Genomic DNA, 22539 nt, shown 5'->3' with positions numbered 1-22539 from the left:
GCCCCAAAATACAGACTAGTTGAAAATTATTTTTCTAAAGAAGTATTTATGGTCTTCCCTCCAACACACATACATACCATCTCCTACCTTCTCCATACATACTACTTTCATAAACCTTTCAGAAACGTATGCAGGTTGCTGAAGCACTGGGTCCCAAAACAGCATGAGGTTTTACAAGATGAAAAATCATTTAAAATGTAATTTCAGTCACCAGTGATAACTTTAAGTTTGACCGTAATCACATTTTATGCCATCAGCCTCCAGTGAGTTTCTCACTATCTCTAATTTAACCATTCCTAACAACTAAAATGCTGACCTACATGGATTTGCTGGTCCAACGAATCCTTTGGAGTAATCAAAATGCTTCCCTGGAATCTCGTAAGACAATGCCTATCTTAAAGGGGACTGCCCTAAAGAAGTTCTCTTTATCAGGAGATGTTTCTATAACAAAATACACAACAACAGACCAGCCTATTTTGACAAGAACAGAAACCCCAATGTGGTTGTAAAAAAATCACAAAAGGAAATAATCTGATTTAAAGGCACTAGAATATTCCATCAATTTCTACTTTCTTTGTGGTTATTTGGATTTAATATAACAATAGCAAAATAGTTTTACCTCAAGTATAGTAATGTTGATGGCTGCTGCTGTTTCCCCTTCTTCTAAAATCAGAAAGCCAACCACTGAGATAAAGTCAACATCTGGCTCAGCAAGGTTTCCTTCTGTTTGGTTCTTTAGACTCAACATTCCAGGAACCGTGGTATATGTGACATTAATGGCTCCTAATTGAATTGGATGAGAAGAGATTTTATAATTACTTAAACTTTTAAAATAATATCTTAGTGTTAACTTTTTGACTTTCCTAAAAGCACCTGCAGTACCTTGTATTCTTGGCCCCAATTCCTTACCTTTTCCTATAACCTTGGCCTTGCAATACCTCAGTGATATCCCATTGTGGGTAAGGTATACTGAGCTGCCTTCAGACTTTGAGTTTGGCTGTGACTTGTTTTGGCTGTTAGTACAAGGTGAAAGTGATTATGTGCTAGTTCTGAGCTTAGACCTCAAGGAGACTGGCAAGCTTTTGTTTACTTTCTTGGGCCTCTAATGACCCCAGGAGAAAAATGAGAGACATCTGGAGTAGGGCCACCCAGGCCAAACCCAATCTATGGTAGTGGACCCAGAACAAGCCTATTACTACACACTGCTGAGATTTTATGATTGTTACACAGCATTTCTGTGATGATAGATAATTACTGTAATCTTTCAAAAATAAGGAAGTTAGGAGCATCTGGCTGGCTAAATCAGAAAAGCATGTGACTCTATAAAGAACTTATCAAACTCAACACCCAAAAAACAAATAATCCAGTGAAGAAATGGGCAAAAGACAAGAATGGGACACTTCCCTGGATGTAAAGAAGACATCCAGATGGCCAACCGATGCATGAAAAAAATGCTCAATATCACTCATCATGAGGGAAATACAAATGGAAACCACGGAAAAACATTCTGTGCTCATGGACTGGAAGAATAAATATTGTTAAAATGTCAATACTACCCAAAGCAATCTACACATTCAATGCAATCCCAATCAAAATTGCACCAGCATTCTTCTCGAAGCTAGAACAAGCAATACTAAAATTCATATGGAACCACAAAAGACCCCGAATAGCCAAAGTCATACTGAAGAAGAAAACCAAAGCAGGAGGCATCACAATCCCAGACTTTAGCCTCTACTACAAAGCTGTAATCATCAAAACAGCATGGTATTTGCACAAAAATGGACACATAGACCAATGGAATAGGATAGAGATGCAAGAATTGGACCCACAAATGTATGGTCAACTAATCTTGGACAAAGCAGGAACGAATATCCAATGAAAAAAAAGACAGTCTCTTTAACAAATGGTGCTGGGAGAACTGGACAGCAACATGCAGAAGAATGAAACTAGACCACTTTCTTACACCATTCATAAAAATAAACTCAAAATGGATGAAGGACCTGAATGTGAGACAGGAAACTATCAAAACCCTAGAGGAGAAAGCAGGAAAAAACTCTCTGACCTCAGCCACAGAAATTTCTTACTTGACACATCTCCAAAGGCAAGGGAATTAAAAGCAAAAATGAACTATTGGGACCTCATCAAGATGAAAATGTTCTGCACTATAAAGGAAACAATCAACAAAACTAAAAGGCAACCAACAGAATGGGAATATATTTGCAAATGACATATCGAATCAAGGGTTAATATCCCAAATCTATAAAAAACTTATCAAACTCCACACCAGAAAAACTAAGAATCCAGTGAAGAAATGGGCAGAAGACATGAACAGAAGACACTTATCCAATGAAGACATCCAGATGGCCAACAGACACATGAAAAGATGCTCAATGTCACTCCTCATCAGGGAAATACAAATCAAAACCACACTCAGATACCACCGCACACCGGTCAGAGTAGCCAAAATGAACAAATCAGGAAACTATAGATGCTGGAGAGGATGTGGAGAAACGGGAACCCTCTTGAACTGTTGGTGGGAATGCAAACTGGTACAGCCGCTCTGGAAAACAGTGTGGAGGTTCCTCAAAAAAACTAAAAATAGATCTACCCTATGATCCAGCAATAGCACTCCTAGGAATTTACCCAAGGGATACAGGAGTGCTGATGCATAGGGGCACTTGTACCCCAATGTTTACAGCAGCACTCTCAACAATAGCCAAATTATGGAAAGAGCCTAAATGTCCATTAATTGATGAATGGATAAAGAATATGTGGTTTATACATACAATGGAATACTACTTGGCAATGAGAAAGAATGAAATCTGGCCATTTGTAGAAACATGGATAGAACTGGAGAGTGTTATGCTAAGTGAAAAAAGTCAGGCAGAGAAAGACAGATACTGTATGTTTTCACTCCTTGTGGATCCTGAGAAACTCAACAGAAGACCAGGGGGGAGGAGAAGGGGGTGGGAAAGTTACAGAGAGAGAAGGAGGCAAACCATAAGAGACTCTTAAATACTGAGAATAAACTGAGGGTTGATGGCGGGGGTGGTTAGGGGAAAGTGAGTGATGGGCATTGAGGAGGGCACCTCTTGGAATGAGCACTGGGTGTTGTATGGAAACCAATTTGACAGTAAATTTCATTTAAAAAATAAATAAAATTTTAAAAAATAAAAATTAAAAAAAAAAATGGAAACCATAATGAGATACCACCTCACACCTGTCAGAATGGCTAACATTAACAACATGGCAACAACACATGTTGGCAAGAATGTGGAGAAAGAGGATCTCTTTTGCATTGCTGGTGGGAATGCACACTGGTATAGCCACTCTGGAAAATAGTATGGAGGTTCCTTAAAAAATTAAAAATAGACCTACCCTACAACCTAGCAAATAGCACTACTAGATATTTATCCACGGGATACAGGTGTGCTGTTTCGAAGGGGCACATGCACCCCAATGTTTATAGCAGCGCTATCAACAAACAGCCAAAGTATGAAAAGAGCCCAAATGTCCATCGATGGATAAATGGATAAGGAAGATGTGATATATATATATATATATATATATACACACACACACACACACACACACAATGGACTATTACTCGGCAGTCAAAAAGAATGAAATCTTGACATTTGCAATTACGTGGCTGGAACTGTAGTGTATTATGCTAAGCGAAATTAGTCAAAGACAAATATCACATGATGTCACTCACATGAGGAATTTAAGATATAAAACAGATGAACATAAGGGAAGGGAAGCAAAAATAATATAAAAACAGGGAGGGGGACAAAACATAAGAGACTCTTAAATACAAAGAACAAACAGAGGATTGCTGGAGGGGTTATGGGAGGGGGAATGAGCTAAATGGGTAAGAGACATTAAGGAATCTACTCCTGAAATCATTGTGGCACTATATGCTAACCAACTTGGAGTAAATTTAAAAATTAATTAATTAATTAATTAATTTTTTTAAAAAAAGCATGTGACTTGAGCTCAGGGTTGTAGGTTTGAGCCCCACGGTGGGTGTGGAGATTACTAAATAAATAAATAAATAAACTTCAAAAATAAAAAAGTTATAAAGTCTTGTTTTGAATTAACAAATAGTAAATTGTCTCTCCTGTCTCTGATTTATTTTAGCAATGGCTTTCATCCACACACGTAGAATACTGAAAGAGCACCTGCCTGGAAACCCCATTCACTCTACAGTAACACAAACCTAGAGATCCAAATTCTCTGTTGATGAAAAGCTGAACTGTCATGTTAGCCTCCTGTAGCAAAACAAATCTTGACGAAAGAGCAAAATTTAAAACTCCATGCGGTTCATCACTGGCTTCTACAGTCAGGACAGCTGCATATCCTTGAGCATCCAGCAGAGCAATTCCTGCTGGTGGAACCCCTAAAAACATCAGGGATCACAAGAAATCTAACAGTGATTTGGCATTAACTTCTAAATACTTAAATTATAACCCCACCCTCTGAAACATATTGAAGCGCCCAAAAAGTGTTCTATTTCATTCAACCCTGTAATAGAAATCTTCACGTTGACAAACAGAACCTACATTTTAGTTTTCTTTTCCTAGATAGTAAATCATAAAATATTTTCACTTGACATACTATCATCATTTGCTATAATAATCATCCGAATTACAGAAATTGAGTAGAAATTAAAGGAAGTACCCAGATAATATACTCAAAATGATTAGATTGGAGCTATCTATATAACTGGCCCAAATCCAAATTGGTCTCCTAATATAAATTAATTACAGAAAAATTATTCTTTGGAAATGTATTTTATTCCAGAAGAAAATATTTAGCAAAACTTCTAGAGGTATTTCCTGAATCCACAAAGAGAAGAATTCCCATTTTGAGCTGATTGTTTTAGATCTAACATTTTTATGAGACCGACAATATTTAAAGACATACTTTCAAAAAATAAAGTAATATTTCTTAATTAGTATGCATCTAGTTGTTAAATATAGACATAGCAAGTATTATTTTCTAAAAAGAACAATCTGCTAGAAAAAATTTTAAATTGAATTTTGAATTACCTTGTGTCCTGACATCGTAGAGAAGGACTTGGTATACTTCTTTCTCTTCAGGAATGTTGTCATCAAACAAATGCACAAATATCGTTTTATTCAATGACCCCTATGACAAACAGAAAGAAGTTCATCCTTCCATTGCCACTGAACACAAAATATCTCTTGCTTTTATTGGCTTTATAAATTATGCATCTAAATAAATTTTCATTTAAACAAGCAGCCTGTGGATTAAAAAATAAATAAAAACCATTGACTCATGGGGAAACCAGGCTGAAAGTAGACAGCAGCTAATTACAGAGGATCCTGAATGCTGAGCTACTGAATGTAGATCTTATCGAATATGCAATGCAGCTCTACTAAAAATGTAAGACAAAGCAAAACGTTGGGGAGATTTGTATGGCAGTGGTGAATAGGAAAAAGGCGAACGATGAAAAAGGCCGTGTTGCAGGAAAAGTAGGTACGAGAAGGCCAATGCAGTACTCGAGGCAGAAAGTTATGGAACGTGGCTTAATATCAAGGGAGTGGAAACGAGGAAGAAAAAGAATGAAACAGACTATCAAACAAGAATTCATACTGAGTACAGAAAAGAGGTGAAGATGGGAGAGTTATAATTAAATGGTGCTGATTTTCTATCCAAGAAATGCTCTTATAAAGTTATTTCCCACCAATCACCTTCTTTCAATCTATCAGAAAGAGCTTCTAAATGGAACCTCAAAAATTCAGTGTGAACAAGACATAAAAAGATACTTAAGAGCTAAATTTGTTACTGTCTTGCATTTAAAGTTCCAAGACAGTGAGGAGTAACAGAAAAGGACAAGCACTATCCATCCTGTTCAGAATGACACGGTGGACATCAGAAGTGGGAGGGCAGGAGAGCAGCAAGAGAGCTTGGCTCAAATACAAAGTTGATATCTACGATTTCCTTCAAGTAAGTCTGCCAAAGACACAGGAAAAACAAACTCACTTTCTAAAATATATTTATTTATTTATTTTGAGAGAGAGAGAGAGAGAGAGAGAGCGCACACGCATATGCAGTGGAGGCGCAGAGAGAGAGAGAGCGAATCCCAAGCAGCGGTCAGCGTAGAGCCCAATGCAGGGCTCAATCTCATGAATCGTGAGAAGATGAACTGAGCCAAAATCAGGAGACGGAGCCTTAACTGACAGCCATCAAGGCACCCTGCCCCGGGCACTTTTTAAGTCTTAGATATTCTTCGAGTAATGTTCTTCCTCTAGGTTTCAAAGAGAACTCTCACATCAATCTCTGTTAATCCTTGTTTTACATAATCAGAGTTTTCCCATTTTCTTCAAAATATAGTAAAACCTTGGATTGTGAGTAACTTGTTTTGCAAGTGTTCCACAAGTAAACATTTCTAATAAATTTTAACTTGATAAACGAGCAATGTCTTGCAAAACGAATAGTACATGACACTGAATGTCACATGATCATAAGTGAGCCAATGGTTCTTGAAATTCACTTTGATATATGAGTGCTTTGGATTATAAGCATGTTTCCAGGACGAATTATGCTCGCAAACCAAGGTTTTACTTACATTGTTTTCTCTACATAGCTGTGTTAAATCTTTTCTTTGTAGTAATACCTCAGGAAAGAAGAGTTGTCCGGTAGAGTTACCAAAATTGAGTTCTAGATTTTCCCCAATAATTTTCCAGTTAACAGAAACATTTCCTCGACCAGGGGGTGTTCTTACCACATGGAATTGCAAAATTTCTCCTGCAAATGAAATGTAAAGATTGATAAATGTTTAACAGAAAATAAATAGCACTTCAACCCAACAAAACCCCAATTCCAAACATGCAACTATTACAGCACCTTTTCTACGAACATTAAAAGGCTGTCCTGTTTTGAATTTTCCAGAAGCTTTACACATGCTTATTGTTTAACATAGGGATCCCACTTTTAAATACTTTCACTTAGTAGAACTTCAGGAAGTTCAATATGTAGAAGTTACCAAAAGCACATGCTAAAATGGGAAACACAAACTTTCATACACTCCAAAACATGCACCAGAACATAAATGTTCTGTAAATTAAAGGGGAAAAAAGTGCTTATGGTCAAAACTAGTAATAACACAAGTAAATTCTTCCTTTACTTCTCAAAAGGACACAAATTCCTTACACTGATATGCAATGTGATTTTACACAATGCATGCATAAAAATGCTTGCAAATACCTGAAAATCACATTTCTTCAAATTGTAACTTACATATACCATCAATGATTTTGTTTTATAAAAAGAAATACAAAGGAAAGGTGTCAAATTTGTACATCAGCCTCTGTAACTTCACCAAAGTTACGGTCTTCCTTCCTGGATGATTGAGGTATTTTAGATACTTTCCATTCTTGGCTTTTATCCTTACATAATACTTTATAAAATTGAAGAAAATCATGACAATCATTTCTTTTCAACTACTCAAAGAGGAAAGTAAGTTCCTAGGAAGTATTGCTGATGGCCACATTGCTTGTTGAGAACATATGCTCAATTCAAAAGTCACAGATGATGATGAACACAAAGTTAATGAACTATATCACTAAAAAAATAATTTTTAATGAAAAGATAAATGGAATGGTGTTCCAAAGACTTTAAAAGAACACGAGTTATTTATATTTGTGGCATAGACTTATAGTTGAAATCCATGCATATTCACTCCAAGTATCACTTTTACTTAGTTATCCAATAAGCAAACACTTCTAACACTCTTTAAACAAGGAGAGGAGACATAAGACAAAATATGTTTACATTTTCTAATATTTTTCTAATAGTTTTTAAATTACTACAATGTTTTTTATTTCTGAAGGTATTTTCTGAGAGAAATGTTTCTTAAAATATCATGGATTAATTAACTTAAAGTTTATCTTAATTCCAGTTACTAAAAAACAAAATAAAAATTTCATGCTAAAGTTAAGCACTCATAACTAATTTTAGGGCAATTAATTTTCTCGGGAGAGTGGAAAACATAAGGCAAAAGTATCAGATTTCTAAATAAGATTTCCCAGATACTTTAATGTATACATTTTTAAGTGTTTTAATACAAGAAAAAATTAATCACCATTACATTAGTAGACTATGTCTGAGAACAAATATTTTTTTTTGAACCATATAGGGACTGCTAGTTAGGAATCAATTTATCTCGAGGTTAGTGAAAGAAAGCCTGTAGAATGAGCCATAACTGCCAAGATATCATTCAAAATTTATATACTTGTAGAATTCATATGAACAAAAGACAGGCACCACTATGAAATCCTAGAGTTCCTCTATTGTATACCTTCTAGAATTTCTCATAGGGCAGCTCTGTATTCAATGAAGGGTTTATTAACTGAGAGACATAAAGAGAGCCTTGGAGTAATTAAGCAGTTTCACCTACAGTGTGGTCTGGTGACACAAATATAAAGGTTTATAGTCATGGTTTTTTAAATTTTTTTAAGTCCCAAAACTTACTAATAGTGAAAGAAGAAAATTACAGAAGTTTGATCAAGTGCTAAAAATGCATTATGAACACAAGTGGCAAGAAAACAAAATGTAGGTCAATATAGATCCACGTTTAAGGGGAACCTATAATCATAATAATAAAATATATGACTACAAGATTGTACACGGAGATCTGTGGGAAAATATGCCATTAAAAAGTGAAAATAAAAATGAAATGCTAAGGAGAGAAAAAAAGTAAAGTCCTCCTACAAACTTAATGCACGTAAAATGCTCAAAGTCTAAAAACACCCATTTGATACCACCTTTAAAAATTTAACAAGTTACCATGCAAGTAACTTGCAAGACAATACTGCAAGAAACACAGCTTGAAGCAGGATACACACACAAACACACACATATAAATAAATGGTAAAGAAAGTATTCCTTAAATACAATCATGTAAGCCCACTGTAAATCATGTGAAAAAGCATAAAGAGGGTGAAAATTTTCCTAACAAATAATCAAAATGACAGTAGTGATATTGCCTCTTTAGGAAAGACTCCCAGGAACCAGGTCCATTTAATATGCTTCCTGAGAAAAATTATCAGAGTTACCCTCTACCTGGATGAGGAGTCAAGAAACAGTCACAGGAAAAGGAAGACTTAGAAACAGGTGCTTAGTCTTTTAAGAATAAAAGGCAAGGACAAAAGGAATGCCCTATAGAGGGCAAGTTATAATTGTCATATAAATATTTTGCTAGGTGCTATGCTACAGTGCCTTCTAGTTTTTGCCCAGAATGAAAGCCTAAGCAATGCCCTTACCTACAGGAGAGTCTGATGACATTCGCAGAAGATCATTTTGATATAAAATGCAGAGTCCACCAAAAGTTGGTGATACCATAGAACTCTAAAACAGAAGATCTATCATATAGCATCTAGGCCTAGCCTAATGCAGATTAAGAAATATAAATGTAAAATGTATTTTAACAACTTTAAGTGTTTTGTTTCGTCTACCTGTTCCCAAAACAAACCAGGAGTCTTTCTAAAAGATAAACATCAACTATACCGTGTCCAATAATAATGGAAATTAAAACAAAGGAAATGTATTTTAACAGATACATGTACACATGCTATATATATATATATATATATATGGACCATCCAAATTAACTGCCCTCTACCATAAACAGAAAATGATTTAAACTAATTATAGGAACATGAATCATGTGCAACACAAACTGTCAATATGAACAATTGAGAAAAACGTTGAGTGTGTCTACTCTACAGCAGCTCTGTATGTTTAAAAATTGCATTTCTTGTTCAAATCTCTCCCTAAAAAAGATTCAAACTGTCTCTGAAAAAAGGCACATTTTTAAATCCATTGAATATGGCATGATGATTATGATGCTGCTGAGTTGATGACCCAAGTGACACATCTACCATGGATTTATAACTGGCACACATAGTTTTCAACCACAGTAAAAATCTATTGCCCCCTATTTTTAAATTTGTCCATTCCATTTGAAAGAAAGTAATATTTACCATAGGGCATCTGTCCAATTGCTTTACAACAAAAAGAAGAAATAGAATTCTACAGAATTTAGTACACTGTTGAGCACGGAGGCAATTCCTCTCCACGAACTAAAAAGGTATTCCAGAGCCAGAAGTTCAGGATAGTCCACATTTTAAACCTAAACATATAAATGAAACTCCAACACTAGGCCAAAAGCAGGGTTAACACTAGTTAAGTCCACATGGCATGATTTTTTTTTTTTACCCTGTTTAAATTTTTTTTAATGTCTATTCATTTTGAGAGAGAAACAGAGCCTAAGTGGGGGAAGGGCAGAGAGTGAGAGGGAGACACAGAATCTGAAGCAGTCTCCAGGCTCTGAGTTGTCAGCACAGAGCCCGACACAGGGCTCGAACCAACAAAGTGCAAGATCATAACCTGAGCCGAAGTCAGATGTTTAACCAACTGAGTCACCCAGGTGCCTCTTACTGTTTGTGTAGCAGTTATCTTGAAGAATCACCATGAAATTCTCATTAATTCACTTTGGTAAACATATATGGTTGATACACATTTCTCTGTGCAAGCTTATGGTAACATACACACAAAATTCTAAATTCTTGAGGCTCAATATAATGTTTTTGAAAAAAGAAAATAGGGGTACCTATGTGGCTCAGTCAGTTAAGCGTCCGACCTCGGCTCAGGTCAGGATCTCACAGTTTGTGAGTTCGAGCCCCGCATCGGGCTCTGTGCTGACAGCTCAGAGCCTGGAGCCTGCTTCGGATTCTGTGTCTCCGTCTCTCTCTGCCCCTCCCCTACTCATGCTCTGTCTCTCTCTCTCTCTCTCTCTCTCTCTCTCAAAAATAAATAAACATTTTTAAAAAAGGGAAAAAGAATTAATTTAGACACTTGAAAAAACTTATGAATAAAGGTTTAGGAAAGCATGTAAAGGAATCGAATTCACCTCAAATTTTATTTAGAAAATAAGAAAAATCTAGGGAGCCCTCATGCAAGCAGTAAAAGTAAGTCAGTGTTTTATTTCCAGTACCAAACTCATGCCTTCAGAGAAATATGATAACGCACATTTTTGACCAATAACACAAGTGGCCTACTGATTTTAATTACTAGTTCTTTTTTCTCTTTGCAAAAAAACCCCCATAAATACATACAAGTTACAAGCCCACAGACAATGCTTTTGGTTATTAACAAAATGAAAATGTTTTAAAAGTTTCTAGAAGGGCTTATTTCAACTTCTAAACTTATCTTGCCACAAAGCAAGCACTTTGTGGATGGGCACTGATGTGAGGACCCTACTTGGAGGAGCACTGCCTGAAGACTTCCACGTTCTTAGATATTTGCTTCCCATCCCAAGTTGTCCTTTAAAATCCTCTACATTTACTACCGTTTCCTCCAGCCCATTTGGGAATCTAATCTCACTTGCTCCCCATGTTACTTTCTTCTTCTGATAATGAATGAAAACACACTCTTCTCTCAGTCTCTTCCCACCTCGGGGAGAGCCTTCTCGCTCTCCCAAAAGGTCTTTTTTCTTTCCCAGCATTTCAGCCTGGGTGTTCCACGTGGCTCCATCTTTAACACCTTGCTTTTCTTCCTCTATCCACAAAGATCTTATTAATTTTCCTCACTTCAACTATTATCTCTAAAAATCCAATTTCCACCTATAAGCTGAGATAGTCAGGGTCTCTGATCAATTTGCTTCTCTCACATGGACATTGGTACTCAAAGTCATTATTCTTTCAACTCAAATCATGTGAAATATTTACCAAAAGTTCCTACAACGTCAAGTTATGCAGCAGATTAAATTCAAGTAAAACATGTTTTCTTCTCACAGATTTCCCTATACAGTAGTAATGGACTTTGAGTTCACACAGTATTGTGTTTAAGCTCCACTATGAATAATTGTGTGCTACTTAATTTATCAGAAATTCAGTCTCCTTGTGAGAATATTAGGTGTATACTATTATACCCACTTTATAGGACTAGTGTTCAAATGAAGTATAATAACGGATGTTAAATGTCTGGCACACAGAAGAGACTCACTAAATGTTATTGCTGCTGTCATTATTATTAAGATTAACTTCTACAATGACTTTTATATTACAAATATTTTTTTGAGAGTTGATGATCTGTCTTTAGACTGCACTTACAGCAACCTGTTAGTCATTTTTATTATCGCTATGACATGAGATTCTAAACCACAATAAAAGGGAAGAGTGTTGAAAAACAGCTCAGACACTTGTACTGGGAAGTTAAATAAACTCCCATGTTTAGAGTAAGGTAAAAGGTAATGCACACTAAAACATATGTAGTTTCCAGCACAGCAATTAACTAGCTGTATGACCTTGTCAAGTCACCTAATCTGTGTCTTAGTTTCCTCATCTGTAAAACACAAGTCCAAATACATGAGCTATATCCTTGTCATTTCTTATCTTTCTGAGGTACAGTTATTTATTCTTCTAAATACAAACTATAGTGAAGCAAGTTATAAATACCAGTTTTATCTCAAACAGGCTTATTCAAAGACAAAAGACATTGCTAAAATGTTTTAAGTAAAAATTAGCTCATATATGCAAAACCCTACATATGATGTAAAATATTAAGTGAGGATTCAAGAAAATCTTTATTTTTAAAGAAAAAATGGACACATTCTAATTTTTTTCTAGTTTGGCACTTCATTCATAAAATACATCAACACAATATAAAATCCACACTGAAATATTCTCCAACTGCAAACTACTATTTGTTTTGAACAAGGAGCCAGTGTTTCACAGTTTAATATCAACAACTATCACTAGGTACATAGACACTTGCTAGGAACTATGATAAGCACTTTACATTCATTAACTCATGTAATCCTAAAAAAACTATGACGTAAGTAGTATTTCTTGTCATTTAACATACGAGAAAGCTGAGCACCCCAAGTCTGACTAACTCCCTTAAAATCACACCAGTGGGAGGAAGCAAGCTGGAATCTTCAAGGCTCCTAAGTATTTGCACAGTTCACTATAGAGCCCTCTCCCAGCTAAGTTCCATGCACACTATATACACAGCTCTACAAAATAACGAAAGGATAAAAAAGAAACACCGGAAACTTTAAAAGAATAAACAAAAAATGACTTCCATGGAAAAGAGAATGAATGTGCTGAACAAAAAAAGGAACCCACCTTCATGGCCTATGACAGATCTCGAAGTTGTCTGAAAGCTAACAATTCCCGCCACGTTGTCATTGGCCAAAATATTCACTCTAACAGTGCTGGAGCTGAGCAAAATTCTACTTCCCCCTTCAGTGTACACCAAACTAACTATGATGCTTTCATCATCCTCTGGCTCAGAATCATCCAAAATGGCTAAGACGGCCGTCTTTTTGGTTTCACCTATTAAAAAAAAATTAGTACAATAAAAACCGAAGTAACAAAATCACCAACATACAGAATTCACGAAAGTCCCAAATTACTTCCATTTTAAAAAGGTAAGGGGCACCTGGGTGGCTCAGTCGGTTAAGCGTCCAACTGCTGATTTAGGCTCAGGTCATGATCTCACCATTCATGAGACGGAGCCCTGTCTTGGGCTCTGCAATGGCAACGCGGAGGCTGCATGGGATTCTCTCTCTCCCCCTCTCTCTCTGACCCTCCCTGCTCAAGTTCTTTCACTCTCAAACAAACATTTTTAAAAAGTTAAGTAAAAGCATGTAAGTGAATATCATGAACAGTATTAGTGCCACTATAAGCAAAAGTTGTATGTTAATCTGTATATCCTTTCACATATAAAACCCTGTAAAATTTTATTAACATGGACAGATTGCAGAGAAGGACATTTTGAATTATGGAAAAAATTTTTAAAGGGTAGAATTATTTCAAAGAATCACAGTTTTATTCCTGGTCTTTGCCTAGAACAATGACCTAGCCAGGGAAAGGATTTCTAAAGCATGTTCTTTCAGAAACACCTCTCTCTCTAGGTGAGTGGAGTCTCATTCTCATTCTGGCATTGCTGTGAATAATTTTCTTTAGGTAATCGAGCCAATACCTCCCTAAAAGACTAGGAACACTTAGGAAATAGCAGTCAAAGAGTGGCAAACAGAAAAGGGATGGCAAATTCTGAGTGAAAAGAACCAGCCTGAATGAGATGAGTCTTTGGATGACTACATGACAGCATCAAATATCAGTTTCCAAGAGGTGGGGAAATGAAGGAAAAAGGCAAAAGAGGAATTCAGAGGGCTGTGTAACAATGACAAGGCTCAAGCAATCTATTTTCCCATTTGCACTAGGATCCCACTAGTATGCATGAAGCAACACTAAACACTAAACATGACACGGTTTCTGCAGATCAGCCTATTTTCCTCCACCTAATTCTTTACCACTTTCTGGAAAGAGGATGAAAGGGTGAGATGAGAAAAGGCAGGAAAAAGGAGAAAGGGGATACGAATGCATGTTCTCTCATGACCCTGTTGCATTTCATCAATTCACAGTATCATGACTGCCTCAAGAGACCACAGATTATCTAAGAATCTGGGTTAGATATTAAATATAGTCCATTTTGTGTGATGCTAAAATTATAATTCAAGGTAATACTAACCTAAAAAGTATATTACTTTTTAAATTTTGGTGGGGGGAGAATGAATGGAGGATGGGCAGAGTGAGAGGGAGAGAGAGAATCTTAAGCAGGTTCCTCATCCAGTGCAGAGGTGAATGTGGGGCTCGATCTCACAACCAAGAGATCATGACAACAAAATCAAGAGTCAGACGCTTAATCCACTTAGCCATCCAGGCGCCCCAATGCTATTACTTTATATAACTTTCTCTGTAGTTATTAAAGCTGCTGGAAAATCTAACTTTAAATTTTCATCTCCAGTCATCCTCATTATGTTTTCATTATTTCCTTTGAAATAAGGAGAAATGTTACCAATTACCAACCTGCGGTCCCCACTCCACCAAGCATATCATATTCCATTATTCCCAAAATCATTTACTAGGAAATAACCATTATAGAAATGTGATGTACTATTTTTAAATTTTACTTTTAAATTTTAAGAATTTACTTTTAAAATTTATTTTTAAAATTTACTTTTAAAATTTATTTTTAAAATTAAAACATAATGCTTATTAGATATGTCAAAAAGTATGCTACATATGCATCATGATCATGACCTCCAATTACTGTTTCTAAAAACAGTATATGCAAAAAAGTTAAACAACAAAAGATGTAATCAATTGCTCTAATACATGGAATTGTGAATAGTATTTATTTCCTTCTTTTTTTTGTATATTGTGAGGCTTTTTTAAGTGTCCATTTTTTCATTCAGGCAAACTCTATGCTAAAAACTATATGGAATCTATAATTGCCCAAATCAGGATTTAAACAATGATCTTAATAAAGATATCTTTCTCCCACCCAAAGATAATTATTTTAACATCTAAACATTCCAAATCTAAATATCATGATTCAATTAGACTTGAAAAAGAAAACCCATGAATCCAACCCTAATTCTAATGTGTTGGCCAAGTTACCTATAATTATATTGTTCATGAAAATTTACAACAGTTATCCCATCCAAGCCTAAGAACATTATTATAAGTTGTTCTATCACTAGGCTTAATTTAATATGAATGAAGTCATCAAAGTTCATACTGTTTATACTTACAAATTATTTTCATTGAAAATTCTCATGGGTAAGAAGTATTGATAGATAGGAAAATGAGTATTAACTGAGAAGCTTTTTAATATGTACTAGAAAAATCAGGATAAATCTTCATGCCTAAATAGTATGAAATTTGGTAATTTCCCTTACAAAATTAGAACTTGCCTTAGAGTTGCCTGTTTCCTTAAAGGTACTGCTGTAACTATAAAGGAATAAGATACACACATTCCCTGAAAATCTTTTTTGAATAAACTAAAAGAGATACAAGTCACTCTACATATGCCATGTCAACTACTAACAAGCTAACTTCTTTTTTAAACCATACTGCACTTTCATATATTAGCCACAATCTACACAGTAAGAATTCTTATGAACATTACCATAAAAATTGACTAGAATGACTTTACCAGGGGAAACCAAACCTCATTTAGAACCATCACTTACCTTCAGCAAAAGTCAGAATATCTCCAGCACCTACAAAATCTGAACCTTCAGTAGCAGTTCCACCAACAACACGCCATTCGACTGTCACCTGACCTAAGCTTCCCCCCGTCCTGAGGATCATCAGCTCCACTGTGGTTTGGGGCTGTTCCTGAACTTCGACATATAAGCCATCTTCTGAGGTATTGGGACTAATACTGTAGATCACAAACACTCCAAAGGCATCACCATTTAATGCTATGACAACTGTAGAAGTATTTGGCTGTCCTATGGTTGGTTGGTTTTCAAAACTGGCTGTGATGTTCATGAGGTGAACTTCAAGGAGAGAAATTAGAAAACTCTCATCCATCTCTGGGAAATCATCAGGAAGAATAGAAACTGTGAGATTTGCAAATTCATCACCTTCCAGCATTACGGCCCATTGCCTTGTCACAGGCTCATAGTCACTCCCAGCCACAGCCTGACCACTAAACAGAGATGCTACCCTTGTCATGTTTTTCCTGTAGGTCCAGGAGTCTGAGATGTTAACCAATGGACTGATCCATGATGTCATCCAAAAACAGTGGGGGCCCTCAGAAGCACTGAAAAATGAAAATGCCAAGCATGCATGTTCTTTGAGACACAAAGTGGCACAGGTATACTGGGGTTCCTCCATTGCAGAGACATTCACCCAAGTTCTCCACAGTGGGTCAGGCACCCCTTGAATTGGCGATTCATAGTAGGACAGTAAATCTTGACCTTCCTCCACCGCAAGAGCCACTACATCAATATCAGAAGTACTGTAGAACAACAACAGCCGACCAAAGTGCCCTCCGCTAAAACATGGAGTGACAATTAAAAGACAGGTTAAGCACTCAAAGCAATCTGTGGATTAATTAGAAAAGGAAAATACTGACTGGAGTTTTTACTTTTTTTAAGTGTAAAAGTAATAGTACAAATGCAACCATGTTTCTTAATTATATTTGTTATTCAACATTTTACTTTCTCATGTAAGGGAATCCTGCTGGTTTGCAATTAAACAATAGTTACTCTTAACCAAGCTATTCAAAGATAGCCAAATCATATCCATTTCAGAATTATTGAACAGAATTAGAAAATGAATTTTCATTACCAGATTTCACAGAAACAAAGTAATAACGATAATGGCATGAGTTCATTTTAAGGAAATGTAATTACTTGCCACAAATTCCCAACACCTCATTTTTCTATTTCTGAAGGAGCTCGGTGAACTGTATGCTGCCTCACACACACACATGCAGAAAACACAACCACTTCATACAGCATCTGAATATTCTTTAATTTGGAAGCTAGTTGTATTTAAGTTCTAATTCAAAAAAACCAGAGATTAAAGCAGTAACTTTCTGTGGTTAGAAAGCCCAATGATGTATAATCTATTATCCATTTCACTAAGAATAGGTATGATAAATATATTGGGTTCTTCATATTAATAGGCATAATTCAATTAACAAATTACCATAACCTAGAAAATAATTTATATTTTATAATAACCACAAAACCTAAATTATTTAATTGCACAAGAGGTCACTTCCTACCACCGACAAGCCCCATCCCCCCCACAGACAGAAGCCATTAGTTCATATACCTTCGCCTGACAGTTATGTTAGCACAGGAACTTCGCTCCAGAGGCTCTTGAACACGATAAACCGACTGAACAAAGGCTACTGTACCATAAGGATTATCATTGGCAGGAATAATAATATTTGCCACTCGATCTAACCCAATAGTACCTCCACCAGAGGCATCAGTTAGCTGCACTTGGATAACCTAAAAATACAGTGAAAATTTCCTTAACAGAATCCCAGTTCTGAAATTAAAATAACAATGATGCAGTGGGAGAGGAGGGGGAATCAAACATATAATCCATACAAAAACAAGGACAAAATATAATGTAATATGAATGGACTCAAAGAAACTCCCATTACATTTATAAACCCAACATGTAACAGAATAATCCATTATCAACTTTTAATAATAAAGCACAATTATATATAATAAACACAGGCTACTTAAATTCCTTAATATTCAGCAATATAATCTTGGGAATCAATTTTTAGATCCTTGTTTATAGTTACCATTTCAGTAATACATTTTATGTTCATTATATACATTTTTTTTATTTAGGGAAAATATTGCATGTATGTTTTATAAGTAATCTATTATGCTTTATTTTCCACATTATCTTAAATGGAAATTCTCTAAAAAAATGTAAAACAAAAGACATCATATCATAATGCCACCTAATTTAGAGAGAAGGAAAGAGAAATGTTTTATCTGTATTAACTAATATCCAATATTTTAGAACTGAATAATGACATAATTATCACTCAAGTGAAATGTTATGGACTTCCTTTCTATAAAAATCTGATTCTATTACAGAATAAATGCCATTAAAAGTAATTTAATGAGACCTAGGCTTTAATAATATTTGAATTTCATAATATAAAATTATCTTTAGCTAATATATATTAATAATGAACCAACTTTCCCACTGAGGCTCTATTTTTATTTGCCACCTAGCTTATTTACCATGAAATATCAGGTAGATATGTCTAACGTGGTATCTGCCATATACTAAATTCTCAAAACTATTGAAGAATAAATAAAGAAGTAGAAAATCAAAATCTAAATTTAATTAACATCAACTGGCTAGCACTCAAGCTAAAAGGGAATCTAGATACAAACAAATTAACAGTTTATATGGAAAAATGTATAAATATACATGTTAAATCTATAAATATGTATATTTAATCATTCAATGAAAATGTTGAAAATACAATGTAATTGCACAAAAAACTTATAAAATTCAATATGTACAGGAACTTTTTCTAGAATATTCTTGCTTTTGTTATCTGTAAAAATCACTACCATATTTTGAAAATTCTTGTAGAAATAATTAACTTGACATTCTCTATAAATGCCACAGTAAGAGCCATCTGTTCTAGTCACTATAAGACAAGGTATGATTTACAGTGTCATTCTATACTAGCCATTCCTCTCACCTCTTCGATCTCCGGAACGTCGTCAGCCAGGACCTCTAACAACAAGGTTTGAATGGTTTCCCCAGGGGCAAAGGTCACATTACCTGAGACAACTTGCAGGTCACCAGTAGCAAGCTGTCCATTAATGGTGGCGACCCACTGAACAGTAACATTGCCGAGTGTCCCAGAATTTCGAATTATTGGCAGGTTTACCTTCACTGAGTTAAACTCAGGTTCCTCTACAATAAGTTTAGTAATCTGAAAACCTGAAGGGCAGAACAGAGTTCATTTCAAATACAAAGTGAAACTGAGGCAACACAGAGCTAACCATTATTACCCTATAGTTGATTCTTTTTTTCCCTTAACCAGTCTTTCAAAATTTCCAAATTATTGTTCTCTATGATAGAAACAGAAACCACAAACTCAGGATCCCACAAGGCCAGGCATATACCAGTCATGAGTGAAGTGGGTCTACTAAGTTCTGTGGCTAATTGCACAGCAGAAGCCTGGATCAAAGAGGCAGCTGTTAGTTTGTACCCACAACTGATGCTATGCAGAAGGAGGCTCAGTGTTGTCAGATTTCCTGCTAATCATGAAAGCCCAGAAATCCAAACTTTTGTGTAAATTTCTGTAAGTTAATTTTTGAAAAAATTGTCTAAGATCCACAAAACACATCTCGAGGTCATATCGGACTAAAAGCCTAAAAGTTTGTCCCTTACATATTTATGCTAAGACGTTGATTCCTTTTAATAACCACTAAGCACTGCGAGTGAGGGTGTACAGGTATCCTATGTTATCAGTAACAGCAGGTTAAAAAGAGAAACATGATCAAATTAATCCTAAGTCCCTAAAAAGAAAGAAATGTATGATCTATATCAATGAGTTAAAACTAGTTTGGTTACCAAATAATCCATAGGGGTCATCAGAGGCCTCAATGATAATGATCGCCTCTGTTAACACCCCTAATTTGGCTCCTCCTGTTGTCTCATTCAGCAGTTGCACAAGAAAAGATTCTTCCAGTTCAGGGTAGATGTCATTAATGATGTATATTGGCACAGCTTTACTGGTTTCCCCTTCTAGCAAGACCACATCCGATGAAGCTATGCTATAATCTTCACCTATAAAGATAAATAGCAAAATGCTAAGACAATTCCCTAATATGGTAATAAACATGCCATATACTAGTGAAATATTATGATGTATCAAATTTCACGGACATACTTGTAAAGCTTTTTTAAGGACAATGACTACATATACTCTAAACAAAATGATTTTACCTCTCTTCCCAGAAAAAATGGGTTTGAGATCATAAAATAATGAAAAAGACCTCCAAAAGATGTTCAAGTTTATCCTTTCCCTTTTAGTAAAATGCATACATAATTTCTTCTATTTGTCACTAGACATAAATGTCAATACAGACAAAAGAGATGATATGGCTATGGACTCAGACAAAGATACACAGTCATCCATTACCACAAGATAACCCCTTATCTACAAAAGCAAAAGAAAATGTGTACAATACTTTTAAAACGAAAAAGAGAACTAGAATCCTGACCTCACTAGAAAGGAATTATACTGGGTACAGATACAGGCATGTCTGCATTATCAATGTTACCGCTGGAAACTATGGGCTTTCCTATAAAACTGGATTAAAAGCTGCTACTGCATACTGCTCAGGATGGCAGGAGCTTTGTTCCTGGTCAAAGCCTGGGTAGGGAAAGGAGAGAGTCCTCTTATAAAGCCTAAGGGCTAATTTCCTAGAACACTGATTCATCCCCACTGTTTGTCAAGATGTAAGGCCCTGTATAGACAGTCAGGTATTCCTCAGTCAGACTACCTAAGATATACGTGTGCACATGCACACATATGCACACACACATGCATACACACACACACACACACACACACACACACACACACACCCCACTTAGGAACTAAGTGGGCCTTGTTTATTACCTTTTCAAGCAAATATCATATCCAAATGATTTATTTCAAAAGGTCAAGCATGTTATCCTGTCCATTCACACGCCCGTTCCTCTGAGTGCATGCTAGAAAGATTCTAACTGAATAGCTCTCTGGCAAATCTCCATCTAGATGCTATAACCGCACCAACAAAAAAGGCAGTCCCCTAATGCTTGCATTTGGCAATGAAATCATTTTGCTTACCCAGAATAGTTAATGCAAGCCATTGCTTCTTCCACATTCTTCATAAATAAATAAACAAGCAAGATAAATGGGTTGAGAGTCAAGACTGTTGCCAAGCACTGCAATCATGTGGCTGCACATTTTATCCTGCATTCCTCAGGATCATTTACACATGAATCCCTTTCAAAAAACTAAAAAGTACACATAGAGAAAGCCTAACAATATTTTCCTTAGTTTACTTTTCGTTGGTACGTGCATATTTTGGTCATTTTAACTTTAAAGTTCATATATAATTTTGCTAACATTTCTCAAGAATTCTGCAAAACTGGTGCCATAAATGCAAGATAAAAGCTCTACATTTATGCCTTTAAAAAGATGCAAGAGAACTATTGTTTTCTAGTTGATTTTTCTCACTACATCTCTAAGTGGCTTTGTTAATTAAGAATATAATTTCCCTCTAAAACACTTCACTGCTCCTTGGATGTCTCTTCTCACCCGCCACTGCAGTTATTGGCACGGCTTTAAACTTCACAGAAACATCTGCAAATGCTCCTCCTGCTCTAGTCACATTGATAATGGGTCCAACGTGATTTTCTGCCACTCGAACAACTGGTGCCGAGAGCTGAAGAGTTCCAAATGCATCGTCATTGGCAATGATGATTAGATGAGCAATGGTTTCGACCTTAGGCCCAAGGCGTGGGGAATTTGGAACTGAAAGAAGAAAAGCTAATGTATCAAAATTCTACAAACTGGCCAAAAGTTACCAGGAAGCCTCAGCAGCAAGATCAGCCAAATGAGAGCTTCATTTGGTATTTTCTCTACTATGTATATCAAAAAACATTTACTGACTCTTATGTACTGGCACTCATCTAGACACTAGGGAAACAAAAATAAATTAAACAGAAAGTCCCTACTCTCTTTTAGCTTTACATTCTAGAGAGATTTTTATTATAGAATCTCTAGCAGAGGAATAGTCACCCTGCAGGAATAATTTAATAAGTATTGGAAATTTGTCAAAAGGCAAAAAATGATTCGAGTGTGACTAATCATCACTTTGCATAATATTAAAACAGATAATGATGACACCTACAGAATTATGCTCTTCTAATTAGTTACCAGCATGCCATAAAATTTTTTTAAAAACAGCATTTCAGTTACAAAATTGAGTAGGAAAGTAATTAAGCTTCGTGCCCTCAAAGACCAGCTGCAAATCATCATTCTCTAATTAAATTACTGCCTCTCTGTGTCCCTGTCCTTGCTCACAAACCTGTTCCTCTCTGCCCCCTCTCAGTTAACACTCACTCAACTACCTTGGCCAGAAAG

General features: G+C 35.8%; 1 protein-coding gene across 1 annotated transcript in view; it reads right to left on the bottom strand.

Annotated features, from left to right (window-relative positions):
• ADGRV1 (adhesion G protein-coupled receptor V1) overlaps positions 1-22539 on the bottom strand; it is a 559991-nt gene that overhangs the window by 427573 nt on the left and 109879 nt on the right. The window contains exons 29-38 of the mRNA XM_042956013.1: positions 21712-21927; positions 19974-20189; positions 19093-19337; positions 17676-17857; positions 16076-16887; positions 13161-13370; positions 6647-6777; positions 5055-5154; positions 4223-4402; positions 620-783 (exon numbers count right to left, since the gene is read on the bottom strand). Coding sequence (XP_042811947.1) covers positions 620-783; positions 4223-4402; positions 5055-5154; positions 6647-6777; positions 13161-13370; positions 16076-16887; positions 17676-17857; positions 19093-19337; positions 19974-20189; positions 21712-21927 — 2456 coding nt within the window. The remainder of the gene's footprint in view (positions 1-619; positions 784-4222; positions 4403-5054; positions 5155-6646; positions 6778-13160; positions 13371-16075; positions 16888-17675; positions 17858-19092; positions 19338-19973; positions 20190-21711; positions 21928-22539) is intronic.

Source organism: Panthera leo, chromosome A1, assembly GCF_018350215.1.
Source record: "Panthera leo isolate Ple1 chromosome A1, P.leo_Ple1_pat1.1, whole genome shotgun sequence".
In the NCBI taxonomy this organism is placed as follows: domain Eukaryota; kingdom Metazoa; phylum Chordata; class Mammalia; order Carnivora; family Felidae; genus Panthera; species Panthera leo.
Note: the sequence above shows the minus strand (reverse complement) of the source record. Positions and strands in the feature narration are given on the sequence as shown.